At 40.9% G+C, this 16,092-nt stretch overlaps 1 protein-coding gene across 6 annotated transcripts; it reads right to left on the reverse strand.

Moving 5' to 3' along the window:
- Positions 1–64: 64 nt before the first annotated feature.
- Positions 65–8,333, reverse strand: LOC116215608 (ATP-dependent DNA helicase 2 subunit KU70). Of its 6 annotated transcripts, none has more exons than XM_031551415.1 (20): positions 8,088–8,332; positions 7,907–7,984; positions 7,449–7,568; positions 6,824–6,938; positions 6,363–6,468; positions 6,140–6,257; positions 5,956–6,039; positions 5,803–5,861; positions 5,141–5,274; positions 4,966–5,009; positions 4,619–4,695; positions 4,474–4,519; positions 3,772–3,833; positions 3,102–3,162; positions 2,505–2,597; positions 2,261–2,381; positions 1,877–1,979; positions 1,587–1,770; positions 1,144–1,253; positions 65–524 (listed from the first exon to the last, which is right to left on the reverse strand). In XM_031551415.1, exons 1-20 carry the CDS (start codon positions 8,157–8,159, stop codon positions 521–523), a joined length of 1,791 nt encoding a protein of 596 aa, XP_031407275.1. In that variant the 5' UTR covers positions 8,160–8,332; the 3' UTR covers positions 65–520. The 6 variants fall into 6 exon arrangements, with proteins under 6 accessions (XP_031407275.1, XP_031407259.1, XP_031407243.1 ...); XM_031551399.1 differs by having other exon boundaries at positions 2,261–2,375; positions 4,372–4,519; XM_031551383.1 differs by having other exon boundaries at positions 4,372–4,519.
- Between the last annotated feature and the right edge of the window lie 7,759 nt (positions 8,334–16,092).

Here is a 16,092-nt window from a genome sequence, read left to right on the forward strand (position 1 = left end):
TGAATATGCAGATTCGAGCTTATGATTTCCATTGTAGGTTAAGGACAACAGTTGAATCAAGAAGTGGCCCAAACAACAGATACTTCTACTACAGATTCAAATTTACACAGTTTCACAAGATGTACATTAATCTCCCCAATCTGACATGGAACTGCCAAAACCCAAACCGTTGATACAGCATTACCGACGATGACTAGAGATTTACATATGTTAATGAACCTGGAAATCTGTTTCCTGGGCAGAACTAGATAACTTTAGTCAGCCTCTATTCAGAAACTTACTACTTATCAGCATGAATGACCGCCCTATCCAATATTCCAAGACAATCCATGAGGCTAACTATGACAAAAGCTCAACTTGCTACATCCATTTTAGTGCAATCGTTTTCAGGACAGTGCTTTCCATCTCGGGACAAAATCTGGTGGTTCATCTGGGTCAATTTGGGATTTTGCATCAGCCTTCACAAAAAATTCCTCGATTTTCATACTCCAATGGGTCCAGCTACCGTTGTTTTACACACTTACCTGCAGATAAAATCGGGACATCAAAGTTAGGTCCAAGAACTGGCACGTCCATTTCGATAAATACACTGGGGAGGCAGATTGTCTACGACCCAGACCAATGTTACTTGTCAGTCGAGATGAAGGAGGTGAACCATCGTTGCAAGGTTAATTATGAGAGCAAATTGCGCAACTGGTCAAGGAACCTAGTAAGGAACTGCTTCAGCAACCAGTGGTCGTTCCTATCTCTCATAGCAGCTATATCCCTATTGATTCTGACATTTCTCCAAACCTTCTACACTATATATCCTTTCTATGAATAAGAATAATTTTACTTCAATGAATTCTCAGAGTGTGATTTCAATAATTTCTGGTTTGTGTGGGGGTCGTCAGGTTTCCTGAATTTTTATGAAGAGGTTGTATAATGTTCAGTATCGAATTTATTGTAATTCTAACTTTTTTTTCTGTTGTGGGTTTTGTTTCAACACGGCCATGTTTCAAATAATATATTAAGAGCCAGTTCTGATAGTTCATCTAGAAGTTTCCAGAGCGAGAAAACCAAATCATGCATACGCCACAAGTACAAAGTCAGCAAGCAGAAATGGAAAGTTACCAAATAACACATTAAAACAAGTCAACTTACTTCCTCAAATGCATCTTTATTCTGCTGATGAGATCTTCCTTCTTCCCTGAAACGGGGAGGTTGTGTGCTGTCAAGTAGTATTTCAGCTCCACCACAGTCAATGTCGTCAACTGCAACCACGTATTTTAATGGAAAACAGTTTAGCCCAACAATACAACCTGCAAATCTTGAATGCCTTTCACATGAGTACAACAGCCAGCCATATGTTACCAGTCTTTTTCGCTTTTAGCTCCAAATGAACATCCTTATTTCTAGCTAGGGACGTCTCATTTCTCTAGGTGAACTACAAAATATAAAATTTGGGATGTTTCTGTGGCAGAAGTTGCCATGTCAGTATCGAACCTGAGCCTCTTTGGTACTGCGCATTTCCCTTTTTTCCAATTCCATTTGTATCAAACAGGTAATTGAAACCACATAAGACATGAAAGGAGCTTTTCTTTCACCTTCCCACTCTCAGCCATTTCAGCCCAGTTGTAGTTCTCACACTCCTTTACAGCGTTCCCAGCGCTTGCCTTTCGCTTTTTTGAGGCCTCACTCATGTTGTCGTCACCGGCAGAGCTCCTAGCCTCATACTGATCTCCATAAACAGAATGCTTGAATTGGTCGATTGCATTAACAACTGTAGGTCTGTTGTCATCAAGAGTAAGTGAAAACAAGGTCCATCACAAAAACCGTTGCATTGAGTAAATTGTGAAGGCTTCACATTGGGTGCCGAAAAGTTCTCTTTTCTCACCGAGACATGCCTTCCTCATCAGGAAGCGTTTTGTCCTTGGTTTCAGGCAATTCATCCTCTTCCAGAGCTAAGGCTTGTAAAACCGCATAGTGTCTCTGCAAAGCTGCAAGAACATATTCCGTCGCAACTGACCAGCTTAGGACTTTGCTAATAAATCAAAGCTAAGTGAAGTGGCTTCTCCTAACACAAAGCAAAGATATCGCTTTGTCATCAGGCCGTGCTGATGTTATCTTCACATCATAAGCAATAAACTTGTATAGCCAGGAAGTGAAAGTAAAAATGATCTATTCACATTTACTACAGAATGAGCTGCTCGTCTACCACTTGAGGAGGATTGAATGTCCACCGGCATAAATGTGCACTAATGGAAAAATGAATATTTACCGGGATTGCTCAACTGGGTGATGGAGAAGCCCTTCAGATCAATTCGTTTCATCAGTGCAGCAGCTTTGTCAATTTGTTCATCACTTGCCCGAGGTACTGGATTTTCTGGGCTCATCTGAAACTAAAAACAATTGAACATCATTTTATCATAACCTTCCCAATGCCCACAAATAATGTCTATGTAAACATGTCAACAGCTGAAGGAGAGACGAAGGGCCTACAAGAAGCAGCAGAGCTGGCATACCTCTTCGATGGGTCTGATGTCATCTGCATATGGAAGATAAATAATGTGCATTCCCGGTGGCTCAACCTGACCACCAGCAACTTTTACCTCATCCTGTTCAGTTTTACCATTAGATTGGATAGCAAATATGTAACTGGTTAGGAAGAAAAAACTATTGCCCAAAGAGATTGTAGAAAGAACATTGTTGTTTCCTTTCCATTCTATATCATAGTATCACATTCTCTCTCTCTCTCTCTCTTTTTTTTGTGGGGGGGGGGGGGGGGGGGGTAGAACCACTGTTAGTCAAGAGTAACAGAGTAGATCCATCCTGACATCAGTGGGCCCACCTTTGATTCAATACGTAAAGAGCCAACTGGTGTCTGGTTAAAACATTAAATTCCCAATGGGTAGTGTTCATAAAACAATGACAGGAATATATTAGCACTTCCTGGCTGCAGAATTTATACTAACTGTTGCTGCTGCTAACAGACAGGCGGCTCAGCGGCTTTTGATTTATACCAAAAAAAAAAAGGGCACAAAGACATTTTCGATCGCAAGGTAATATAAGGTACACATTCAGTTGAAACAATAACATTAGAAAGTCAAATAGTATCTTACTTGAGCAACAATGGCGACCAATTGAGGATGAGATGGATTGCCATAAAATGCAACTGCAAAACTGGAGAAACACAGTAATGTTACCGATAGTTTCATTTATCTGCAGATTCTTGCATACTTCGGGACAGTCAATAAAACATGGCTGTAATTTAACCCAGCATGTCAGAAACACGTAACCCTCAGCACATATTGCAACTTATTTGAGGGAAAAAAAGAAAGAAGGGAAAAGGGAGATAATGACCATTTTTGAACTTCCCATTTCCTTTAGAAAGACTTAGTTCTATTAGACAAGAAATGGTTCTTTCTAAAAATCCATCTGATTATATATCCCACGCAAATGGATTACATAAGAAACCAATTGCATCTCTACCCACTGCAAGATACAAACAAGCTGATACATATGAGATATATTGAAAATAGAAACAGTTTATAATATCTAATGCGATATAAATGAACCAACTAAATCAGGTAAAAGCCAATAATAATAACCATGAAAATGAAGAATTGAGCAACTACTTATCCCCAAAAAAAAATTTTAAAACTCCGGTTTGCAATATCATGATTAGAGCCTCATTCTTCATCATAACCGATTAAATGCATTTCTGTCATAAAAGCCATCATCATGATTTAAGCAAGCTGTTGAGAAGGAAATGCTGCTTTAATTACTAACCGGTTCAAACGCAACATGGATCTATGCAAGGCAACAAAAATGAGAGTGCTTCCAAGTACTTCCTGCAAATAGGGGGGTGGGGGAAGAAGAAACCCTTAAGAGTGCAACCAAAATTCAAGATTTTCGGAAAAGCAACAGAGAGCCTATAACAATTTAAATGTGTATTGACCATCACCCTCTAGACCTAAGCAAGAAAAACATACAAAACATTAAAAAAAAGGGGAAAAAAAAAGATAAAAATAACTGGAGGGCGATAATAATCCTAAAACTAACCAACCTAAGCAAAAAACCATTAGGACTTGAACAATAGCTGTGCTGTGACAACTGATAGATGATTGAGTCGTGTCCACTCCCTAATATTCACAATGAAGACAGAGTTATTAATTTGAAACCTTTCATTTCCAAAGCAAGTTAAATCTTAGAGAGCCAAAATACAACATTCATTCCTTGCCACTAAGATGAACACTGAGGAAGTGACACTCTTACAGTGTCCCAAAACTTTTTGAGGAAATATTGAAGAAAAGGAATTCAGTCTAAAAATAGACACACATGAACACAGGAGACAAGAAACTGATGGCCATAAAAGAGATCATGAGCAACCTCATCAGTAGGAAAAATAAAAGTTGATGGCCTCAAGTTGTGGTAATCTTTTAAGCAATTCAATGGCTTGAATCCAAGAAGACGAAGCTGGGCAGTTGATACCCTCTTTATTTCGGATAGTTCCTCCACTGAAAACTTGACGTTCATACTGAAAAGCAAACAATTGTTTATCAAAAGACAAATGGTCGTATACATCTAAATAATATCTCATGAATGTGAAATGAACACAAGTGTTAAGAATCTGCACTTCTGATAAGTTTGAAAGCGTTTTGTAGGCTCTTCCATCAATGCCCCAGTATCCGCACAGATGAAAGATCTCTCTATCTGCATAGATTTTCAGAGAACCCACCAAAGATCTGATCATGCAACATCAGACCATCTTGTACAATCCATAACAGAACCAGAATCTAACAAATCTTAAGTTATCTTCTAGAAACCATGAATGTATTCAATTAAATACATAAAATAAAATAAAAGAGAATAGAAAAGCCGCTGACTAAGAAGAAAAGAACAATAAAAGCCAACAGCTTCGTTGATCAAAATGTGCAGCTTAATATGATAATGAATAAATTAACTATAAAATATCAACTTTACCTTCAAAGGTTGATTGGTGACAGAATCAAGCCAGACAGTTGACCCTGACGATGCAAACAAGGAATATCATATTAGCTGGCATATATAACTGAACTCAGCTAATGAAATGGATCACATATTTATATTATGTATATATGTATATATAAATGTATGTCTATTCTGGTAAGAATTATACCTGGTACTGTTGGCCGAACCAAAGCATAAGTATTAACTTCAATTGCAAGTCCATTAGCAATTGTAAATGTCAATGTCTTGACAATGCGCTTCTTGATCATACGCCTTTTTAGCTCATATTCCATATCTTCGAATCTAAGTTCAAGGTAAATTCATTGAATTAAGACAAGAAAGACAAAGCTAACACGTGATATAGTCCTAACCTTTCTGAAGACCATCAAAACTACATGCAGGATACCGTTCCCAGATGAAGGAATGACAGAGACGTACAGATCGATACCTCTATTAAGCAGACAAAGTAATTTATTCCATCAGTCGTGGACTATAAGCCAGAGTTTTTCCGGTTAGTATGAAAACTGTAGTATAAGCCACAAACTAGAACGGAATATAAATTAGCAATCTGCATATTTCGCTCTTAAACTTCACGTGCTTAGTTCTCTGGACATGGTTTTGCTACCTTTACAAAAAACTAATACAAGTTTAGAATTTTCAATTATCGGAATTGCAACCACATAATAGCAAATCATACTAACAAATCAAGCAGAAGTCATATTTTGGGCCATTCAAAATTTTTTAATAGCAATGTCATATCACTTTATGTTTGTCATTGACCTTTTAATCACACCACGAAATTACCAACAAGAAAACAAAGAAAAGGCATACTTTGCTCCTATTGCAGACATAAATTCAGCAATACCGTCGTCGTCAATTCCAATCATATCCTGAAATTGGAGAAGTTTTTCAGCTAATTTTAGTAAGTATAGCGAGTATTTATGAAAGAGAATAACAAATGGAGGAGAAGATGCCTGGACTTACAGCATAGAAACGAGAAAGATCAAACTCTTTGTGAGGCTCACTCAATGGAAAAAGCTCAATCGATATGCCTAGATCTTGTGCATCCTTGAAAAGAAAAGGTGCAATATATGATTAGAGATAAAGGGGTTCACTCTAGAAAAACATAAATGCAGCTCGTGAAGCTAATCCAAGTTACTAGCCCTACTTTTGCTCGTTGCTGTGTGGTCCTTGTCATATCTGTTTTAGTGGCTCCTTTTATGTTCCCAAAAGGATCATCCTCATTCGTGAAAAGAAGAATACGCTTGTCAGCTGTCCTTGCAGATCTGAAATAATTGGATACTGAGTCATTACCAAAACCAGAATATGAAACTTCAGTCAAATTGAAACCATGCTTATGATATATGAACAGTTTTATTAATCCAGCATACCCTTTACGAAGAAGTGCCTGTGCAACCCAGAGAGCATTGTAAAGTGAATTTTCCCGAGAACCAGCCACGATACCATATTGACTTCCAATTTCTTTTGCAAACTTTTCTGAAATTAAAGTCCAAAGGCAAAGCAGGAATTTAGTTCTAAACCTCTCCAAGGAGAATAATAGGCAGAGAAGGGTATCCAAGCCAATAACAGAAGGAAGATGTTCTCTTGCAATCTCTTGGCTAATCTGACAGCGAAGAAACATCCTAAAATTTCAAATCTAAGTTGTCCTGATTGTAGAACGATTGATTTTTCGACCATTAAACATTAGATGACTGCATCTGGATGATGCTAGAACTCAAGAGCACAGGGAAGTCAGTGCTAAAACATTTGAAAATTTGAGAAGAAATTAATAACTGCAACAATAACACCTGAACTCATAGTCAGTACGTTATACAATTCAGACAAGGTATACCCTCTAACTGAGAAAGTTCCTTAATGAATTTCGCGGTTGGCCTGTCTAGAGACTCCCGATCACCAACATTAAACACAAAGACACCATTTAAGTCCTGCAGATTCTTCTTTTCCCTCTGCAAATATCAAATTGTCAGCAAGCACTTTGAAAACAAACTGATGAGTGTCACCCTTATATTCCCCAATAGACTCTCAGATGCAGTATGCCCCAAACTCCTGTGATTGCATGCATGATAAAGAACACCAAATGAGGGATCGAATGCTTAAGCTTACCACAAGGCATCCAGGCATATTGGCACGAATCACTTCTATTCCAAAATTAACACAGTGGGTTTGCATGCTAATCTAGCATGCGATAATTTTGAACGACGATTCAACCAAATCAATCTTCCAGATAATTACATGGAGAAAACACAGATAGAAATTGTGTGTAGAAAGCTCATATATGACCCCCAACAAAGGGAGAACTCAACCTTATAGCAGGCAATGAGGAAATGAAGTGCAACTCAACAGGGAATATAACATGGTCAGCTGCAAACTCGAATTACTTCTTGACAGGGAAACTGCATCATGAACCATTCAACAAGAAATGTAGGCTCAATAGCTTCACAGAACAAGAATCTTACAGTGTTAAAGAAGCATATTGCAACTTCATCATATGACCTGCTGATGATTTGAGTCTTCAATGACGATAAGATACAGCTCATGGTGATATGGAAATGACTCTCATCTTTCATATGTTTCTCCTAGCAATAACACATAACGAGCCACTATCAAACTCCATTCAAAATGCAAGTAGCCATCAGTCGATTCAAAACTCTACAGAGCATCAACGAAAATGATAAACAAAACCAATACAACCTTAGCAAACTGAAGGACATCATTTCATCCCATTGAAAAGGGTCGTCAACTGCGTACGTTAAGCTCCAAACAACTAACTTATAAACACCCAACTAATCAATTCTTGAACTTTCAATCACCGATGTCCGGACACGAATCAAGCGACATAAACCAGTAAAGCCTACAGAAACTAGACACGAAGTAGTACAAAAACGAAGAATCCAAAGAGCATGAGACAACTCACCGAAGGAGAGTGAGTGAGGAACATTTTAGGGGAAGCATCGATCAAGTAGACCGCCAGTTCCTTAGTTGACGCCCTTTCCTGTTTCATCACAGAACTCGTTAACTTTAGCTCCCCTCGAAGTTTAAGCAACAAAGATGTTACAGATAGTTAAGCATTCGGAAAATGAGCTTTGGAAATTTACCCGAAAGTATTCTGCCTCAGCATCGTCTTCATCGTCTCTGAAGACTTCGTCCGGGTCAAGCTCCATATCCATGGCGAGAGAGAGAGAGAGAGAGAGAGATTGTGGGGAAGAAGATTTGTGGGGTTTTCCCTCCTTGATCACCCGCGCTATTTGAATGCGGAGGGGTTCGAAGTGTCGAGAGGAAGCTACAGAATAGCCACTGTCAGCGTCGAGGGTAGGGAAGGCGAGAAGACAGTGGAAGGAAGGAGAAGAAATACATTTTTTGGATTAAATGGACAACTAAAAAGGTTTAATTACAAAACAACCCACTGTTCTTTTGGCTTTGAGGATGATGCCCCTTCCGCACAAACAAAATACACCACTGTCTTATTTGACTCTAAGGCGAATTCTTGGGCAGTCCAATTCATACGACTGACGAAATTAATGGTTCGTATTATCCAGATGTAACTGATTTGTTATAAAAATGTTCTAACATTTGACGGTAAATAAGTGAGGCTCGGAATGATAAAGTCTTCTATAACATAATGCCATATCTAAAAAAAACTTTAGCTCTTATCAAGAATGTTATTTAAAGTGAATTGTTAGGGATGCGAAATTTACAACATAGGGAATTGCTTGATGCTTGGTGAATTATACAGTTACCTTTTCTTTGCAGGTGCCTTCGAGCTTAGTTGTAAGTTCATGTATCTAGTAAAATTGAATCCGTTTTATGTAGTACAAGATGTGCCATCTATGTGGTCTGTGTGTCATTTTGGGAGTGGATTAAGTGCTTGGCCTGTGTGCCTTTTGTTTGGCCTCTGTGCCATCTAGATGTAGGTTGTCTTTTGGTTGTACTGTGGTGCCTAATTATGTTTGGTATTGTCCCAATTCAGTTGTAATTAAATTATTTCTATTAATAAAGAGCAAAACATACTGATTGAAAAAAAAATATAAACAAGTGAGGCTCGAGTACCCGTTGCCATCCATTTGGATTCTTGCAACGTGTTTGGTTTGATAGTAGCATTTTAAAATGAGATTTTAATTTGAAAAATGATAAAATGGAGTGATGGTGTTATGAATTTATTATAATGGAGTGATATAAATATTTATGTATGAGGTCCATTTATTTGACTTTTAATGAGTTATTTTGTTTGGTTGTGGATAGAATTAAGTTAAGTTATGATTTTAAAATTACACTTGCAAACCAAACGAGCCTTTGATTTCTTCCGGGCTCGAATTAGGAAAGAGAAGAAAAATTTGCGAGGCAGGGGGCTGAGCAGTTGAAATAGCATAGTTTGGGGGGTTGGGCGTCAGAAAATAAAGATTGGGACCAAATAGTGAATGGCTAGATAGATTAGGTGGTTGCCTGTAATTTGCCCGATCGGATTAGCCGATGAGGGCCGAATAACCCGTTGACCTTTCCTTTCCTCTCCAGTCTAACCCCGTCAACGCCAAATTGGACCTTATGTCTTATCAAAGGGCCGTAAGGCCCAATAAGTTAGACCTAATCACAAAGAGCCCCCTGAACTATCCATCCATTTACCAGTTAGTCCTAAGCCTTTGTTGACCTCCTTTCTACATGCGAGATATACGATGATGAGCATAAAATTAGAGTATAATACCACTGTCGCCGTTCACTTATTCATTAGCAATCGTTTTTACCCATGACATATTTTGGCCACCAATTAGCCTCAAATGTTTGCATTCCGTCTACCATTTATATCATTCCGTAACTGAAAAGTGACGGAAAAGTTAACGCCGTCCATGAATTTTCCGTCACGGAGGTTAACGGAAGGATATAAATGGTAGACGGAATGCCAACGTTTGGGGCTAATTTGTGGCAAAAATATGTCAGAGGCAAAAACGGTTGCTAATGAATAAGTAGATGGCGACAGTGGTATTATACTCTAATTTTATTCTTTTCATACTTTTATTCATTGTTCTGTCATAAATCAATATCGCAACTAAGAACGTGTTATCATGATACCAAGTCGTTTTTCTATCGGTGACTTCATCTTTTTTTTATAATTAAAATAATTCATTAACAAAGGGAAACGGTTACATTGTCTGGAGGATCTAGGTTTGGATACCCTTGAAAAATACAGAGAATGAAAATTTGACTTGGAGCCAAAATGACTCAGGTCATGAGCAAGGGTATTATCGGACCTAGGGATCCATGAGCAGAGCCAATCAGAGAAAAGATTAAGACAGGAAGTAATATCAGCAACAGTCATCCTAATTTCCCACGGCGAGTTATGGGGGTGCAAAATAGCTTCAACAAGCATCAAGGCGTCGCATTGTAGCCAAATCTTCGACAATCCTCTTTCTGCAGCAATTGAAAGGTCGAGGAGGGCAGCTTGGGCTTCTGCTTGGAGAGGTTTGCCTTCATTGGAGGCCTGGAACCAAGAAAGGTTTGGAGGGCTATTCGGGAGTTGAATGATTTCCGAGAGGCATGTTCTGTTGATGTTCCATGCTGCATCCGTGCTTATGATATTCCAATCTGGACTTGTGGGGATCTGGGATGTAGCGAGCTTAAACGAATGAGACTGCGAGCTTCCCTCATTCTGTTCCATGCTACCTCTACTCTTACAGTGCTCCATGAAAGACCTTTTGATTGATTTGATAGTTTCGTGGAGATCTGCAGATTTACCTGTATGCAAAACAATATTGCGTGAGTTCCATAAATTATAGAGGGTTATTGTTGCATATAAAGAAAACTTGGATTTGTCATGAGTGCTCAACTGGAATGAAGAAGGAGGGCAAGCAAATAAATTGATCAGATCCTTTGCATTTGCATTTGGAAAGTGACTGGGATGAAAGTTCCAAGGTGATTCCCTCCAAGCAACACGATAAAATATACACTCTCCGTAGAGGTGATCTAGTTTATCGGAGCTGGTTTGACAAAGAGGGCAAGAGGTGCTCTCTTCGCTAAACCAGGGGAGGCTTTCACTTGCAATTCTCCACAGGTGGAGTTTTAGGCGATCATGAATTTTAAGATTCCATATGTCCTTCCATTTAATATCACTGTCATTTTGGAATCTATGATGTTGATCCATAAGATAGAAGGATTTGAGAGAATGCTTCCATGATGAGTTTGGCGTCCATTGAGCTGAATCTTCGAGGTCATCCTGGGATAGATGGATTTTGAGGATATTCTGCACTGTATCATGCTCGAAGAGGCTTGTGAGGAGAGGGATGTTCCATCTCCTTGGTTGGTGTAGCATTAGGTCACTTACCTTGAGATCTGGGTCTTGGGTTGCATTGTGTCTGGGAAGAGGCTTGTGGTTGTTCATACTCGGAATCCATGGATCATGCCAGGCTGAGATGGATAAGCCATTTCTAACAGAGAAACAGGTACAACGCTTGATGGTATCCTTGCACCATTTGAGGCCCTTCCAAAATGGCGAAGGGGATGAGCGGTTGGAGGTATTTAGGAAGTTGCCATACTTAGCCCTCATGGCCCTACCCGCAAGGCTGTTGTTCGATTTAGTCAGAGCCCAAGCTGTTTTGGAGAGCATTGCCTTGTTAGCATCTATTGCCCTTCGGAATCCAAGGCCACCTATTGCTTTCGGTTGACAAATGGAGTCCCAGCTCTTCGGAGCATAATAGTTGCCTACCTCTTTACTAGTACCCCACCAGAATCGCTTGGTTACCTTGTCAATGTTGCTAAGGGTGGATTTTGGTAACTGGAACAGTGACATGGTGTAGATCGGTGTACTATTGATGACAGACTTGATCAGAGTTGCTCTGCCCGCCCAGGATAGTGCCTTAGTCTTCCAAGAAGCTAGCTTGCCTTTGATTTTATCGATGAGGAATTGGAACGACTCTTTCTTCTTCCTTTTGATGAATAGAGGGTTACCTAGGTATCTTGCATCTTCTTTTAATTTCCTCATACCTAGGATTGATCTCGCTATTCTCCTTGTGTCTGCATCGGAGTTCTTGGAAAAGAAGAGACCTGATTTGGCGCAGTTGATTTCTTGACCTGACCAAGAGCAGAATTTGTCGAGGATGCTTTTTGTGGCTCGAATGTTTGCTTCCGTTGCTTTTGTCAGGATTAAGAGGTCATCTGCGAACATTAAATGGGAGACTTGAGGTCCTCCTCTGCTTAATTGGATTCCTTTGATTTCCCCATTTAGTTCACCCCTGTATAGAAGTCGAGACAAGATCTCCATTAATATCACAAAAAGATAAGGCGAAATAGGATCGCCCTATCTTAAGCCTCTAGATGGAGAGAAGTGCCCGTGGGGAGATCCGTTGAGTAAGATGGAGAAAGTTGATGTTGAGATGCACTGGTATATCCAAGTTGTGAAGGTGGGGTGGAATCCAAGATGTTCGAGGATTTTGACTATGAAGTTCCATTCAAGTTTGTCAAAGGCTTTCATAAAGTCGATTTTCATCCCTATCCAGCCTCTGCGAGCCTTGGTTTTCCTCATCGTGTGGAGAATTTCCTGGCTTAAGAGACCATTCTCATTTATCCATCTTCCTTCGATGAAGGCGGTTTGGTTCGGGGAGATGATCTTGTTGAGGAGGGGCTTGAGTCTGTTTGCAATGATTTTTGAAACCACCTTATAGCTTACATTGCATAAACTGATAGGCCTGAAGTCCTTAAATGTAGCAGCTCCTTGGCATTTTGGAATGAGGCAGGTGAAAGCATTGTTCCATTCTTTGAGGATGAAGTTGGAATCGAAGAAGCTTTTAACAGCGGATAGCAGAAGTGGCTTTACCGTCTCTCCAAAATGCTTGTAAAAGAGGGATGGGATTCCGTCGGGACCTGGCGCTTTTAGATTTGGAATTGAGTTTAGGGCAATGAGAATTTCCTCGTCATCTGGGATTCTGATTAGACTTTCGTTTTCAGAGTCGGTGATAACTTGGCTGACTAGCCCTTCCAGGTCATCCGGTATTTCAGGGTGAGAGGTGGCGAATAGCTCTTGAAAATTTCTAAGGAAGTAATTCCCAATTCCTTCATAATCTTGGCACCAATCACCGTTGTTGGCTTTAATGGCAGTTATGTGATTTGAGTTTCGCCGGATGACAGTTGAGAGATGGAAGAATTTGGAATTTCTATCACCTTCCTTTAGCCATAATTCCCTTGACTTTTGATGCCATATAAGATCCTTTCTGATAAGGTTTTCTTCTAGATCAGCAAGGAGGTTTTCTTCCTGTTCCTTCGTCTCTACTGTTGGGACCTTTCTTTGGATCTCATCAAGTTTCTCCATGATTCCTGCAATGTTAGAGTCACAATAACCAAATACCTCTTTGTTCCATTTTCTAAGGTCTTTTTTAACAGTTCTGATTTTTGAGGAAAGCTGGAAAGCTTTTGAACCCTTCGCTGTTGAATTCCACGCCTTTTTAACAATTTCCTTGCTAGATTTATCGCGTGTCCAGGCTTCCTCAAAACGAAAGGGTTTGGGTCTATGCGAGGAGTCTATCCATAGTTTTAAAAGAATAGGATTATGATCGGATCGAATTTGTGGAAGGTGGAATACTCCTGCTTTTGGGAATGTAGTCCTCCATTCATTATTAGCTATAGCTCTGTCTAACCTTTGTTTAATGGAGGCTAATCCCAGTCTTTTGTTGTGCCAGGAGAAGGGATTGCCATTAAAACCAAGATCCACACATCCCGATTGGTTAAGAAAAGTATCAAGGAAAGAACGGGAAGATGAGGCATAATTACGACCGCCCATTTTATCAGATGCAGAGCAAATTTCATTGAAATCTCCTATAATTAACCAAGGGCAATCAATAGATTTTGCAAGATCAGATAGCTCAGCCCAGAACATTGGCTTTTCATGCAAATAGGGAGGCCCATATATCGCAGTAAGAATTCAGGGGGCAGGTAGAATATGATGCTCAATACTAGCATGAATGTAATGAGGTGAAGATTTAAGAATGTTTACCTTCAGTTCAGTATTCCATAATAAGCATAATCCCCCAGCTGCATTTGAGGAGTCAACCGAGAAATGGCCATCGAGGTTGCAACGCCTTGCTACCTTGGAGCAGTGAGCTGAGTCGGCTTTGGTTTCAGATAGGAAGATCATACTAGGACGATGCTTCCGGGTGAGGAGTCTTAGGGCTTTAACTGTCGGTTCTCCTCTAACTCCCCGACAGTTCCAAGCGAGAAGACTCATGGCTGAGGCGGGGGCATGTTTAGGCCCGCCTCCTTGGCCATTTGGATGTTCTTGGGATTGACTTCTTCCTCCATGTCTTCCTCATAGCTCGGAATCCCAACTTCTGGTTGCCAATTATTCGGTTGGCACGTTGTCGTAGATTGTAAGGCAATCCAGTCCATCTGGGAATATTCTCCAATCGTCCTTGCCATTTTGTTCAGAATTTTGGAGTACGGGGCAGAGAAATTAAGAAATTCCTCCAATGTCGTGTCATTTTTACGCTTCCTCTGCATGATGGTGATGGAAAAATCCTCAAGGTCCATGTCCCCTATTCTGGAAAATTTCTTCCTGGGACGCGCTGCTTTGGTGTGTTCTTTGGGAGAGATACAGGGCTGGAGAGCCGCTGGATTGGGGCTTGGGCCTTGAATTGGGCTTCGGGTTGCTGAGCTCTGGACGGCAAATGGAGGAAGCGGGCGGCTGATTGGGCTTCTGAGCGGGTTGAAGAGTTCACTGAACTGGGCTTCCGCTTGGGCTTGCGTCTCTATAAGGCCTGAATAAAGAGAGTCTGTGCTGATTTCCTGAGCTCGTGGCGTTTTCTTCTTCGGGACAGAGACATGCCCCCTTCTGAGGAAATCAGGGGATCCTGCCAGGTCTGCTTCAATCTGTCCTCCAACGTTCAAAAAACTCTGCTCCAGGTCAGTGCTTTCCCTTTCCTTCAGGTTGTCACCTCCCATTGTCAGAGACGACTTAAATTCTGGGGGGTTGATGCCGACGTTTTGCCCTAATTTTTGGGAGTCCACGCTTCGGCGACGGGGGTGGGCATGGGTTGGGTGGCTGATCGGGGGCGGTGAGGAGATTTCGATACCTTGTAGTGATGTCGATTCTAACATTTCCAGGGGGTAGAGGGAGGCCTGAGGTGGGGGAACGTCCGATTGTTCGTCAAATCGCAGCCATGGTCCATAGAGGTTGGGGTTTGCTGGGGATTCCGACATACAATGGGCTTGGTCGTGACCCAGAACTCCGCAATCATAGCAGAAGGTTTTAAGGTGCTCGTATTTAAAATAGACCCAAGTGGGAGCTCCGGATTTTCGATTGATTAGTCGGCCAGGACATAGCGGATTGGTGACGAGGACTTTAACCAAGGCTCTGGGGGTGACATACCATTTCGGAAGGGATGGTGAGTCCTTCCAGTCAATGTCGAGGACTTGCCCGCGCTTTCTGCCAGTTTGATGATGTTTTGTTTGGATAAAATTTCAGGTGGGGCGCCTCTCAATTGGATCCAGAAGGCAATTGTGTCGAACTGAACCTCCTCCAGTGCCTTACCTTTGTCCCAGCGTTCGATCATTAGGTGGGCTCCCTGAACCGACCATGCTCTATCCCTTTCAACATAAAGCATGTCTTTCTTGTCCTTGAATAAACACACCAATATGTTGTCGGAATATTTTTTTGGCGTTATAGAGACCCCTTTCTTAATCTTCCAGGCCTGCAGGAGACGGGGAATGATGGCTTTTGATGGTGGAGGCTTGAAACCAAAGGGCTTAAGGAGAAGGGTTAGAGGGATGGTTTCGTTTGTTTCGCCCTCTTCCATGGTTGGCAGATCAAGAACTTCCAGGGCATGGTGCATGGTCATCTGCGAGCCAAACATTTCAGCCAATGTGATCCATTGGGGGAGGGGTATCTTGTGGTTTCGGGGGGTGATGGATTGGGGGTATATTCAAGCTATAAAGAGGCGGTTGATGAATTGGTGACCGTGGCTTTTCGGAAACGGAGAATCCCGGAGTGATGGCTGGAGTTTTGAGAATAAGAAATCCTACTAGAGACATTAATAGAACGGGTTGAAGAGCTGAAGAATGGAATTAATGACTGTTGTGTTGCAGGTGTGATTTGATCCAGGCCGGAGGGAGTAACTCCAGACTTGA

The sequence above is a fragment of the Punica granatum genome, chromosome 1 (genome assembly GCF_007655135.1).
Source record: "Punica granatum isolate Tunisia-2019 chromosome 1, ASM765513v2, whole genome shotgun sequence".
NCBI lineage: Eukaryota > Viridiplantae > Streptophyta > Magnoliopsida > Myrtales > Lythraceae > Punica > Punica granatum.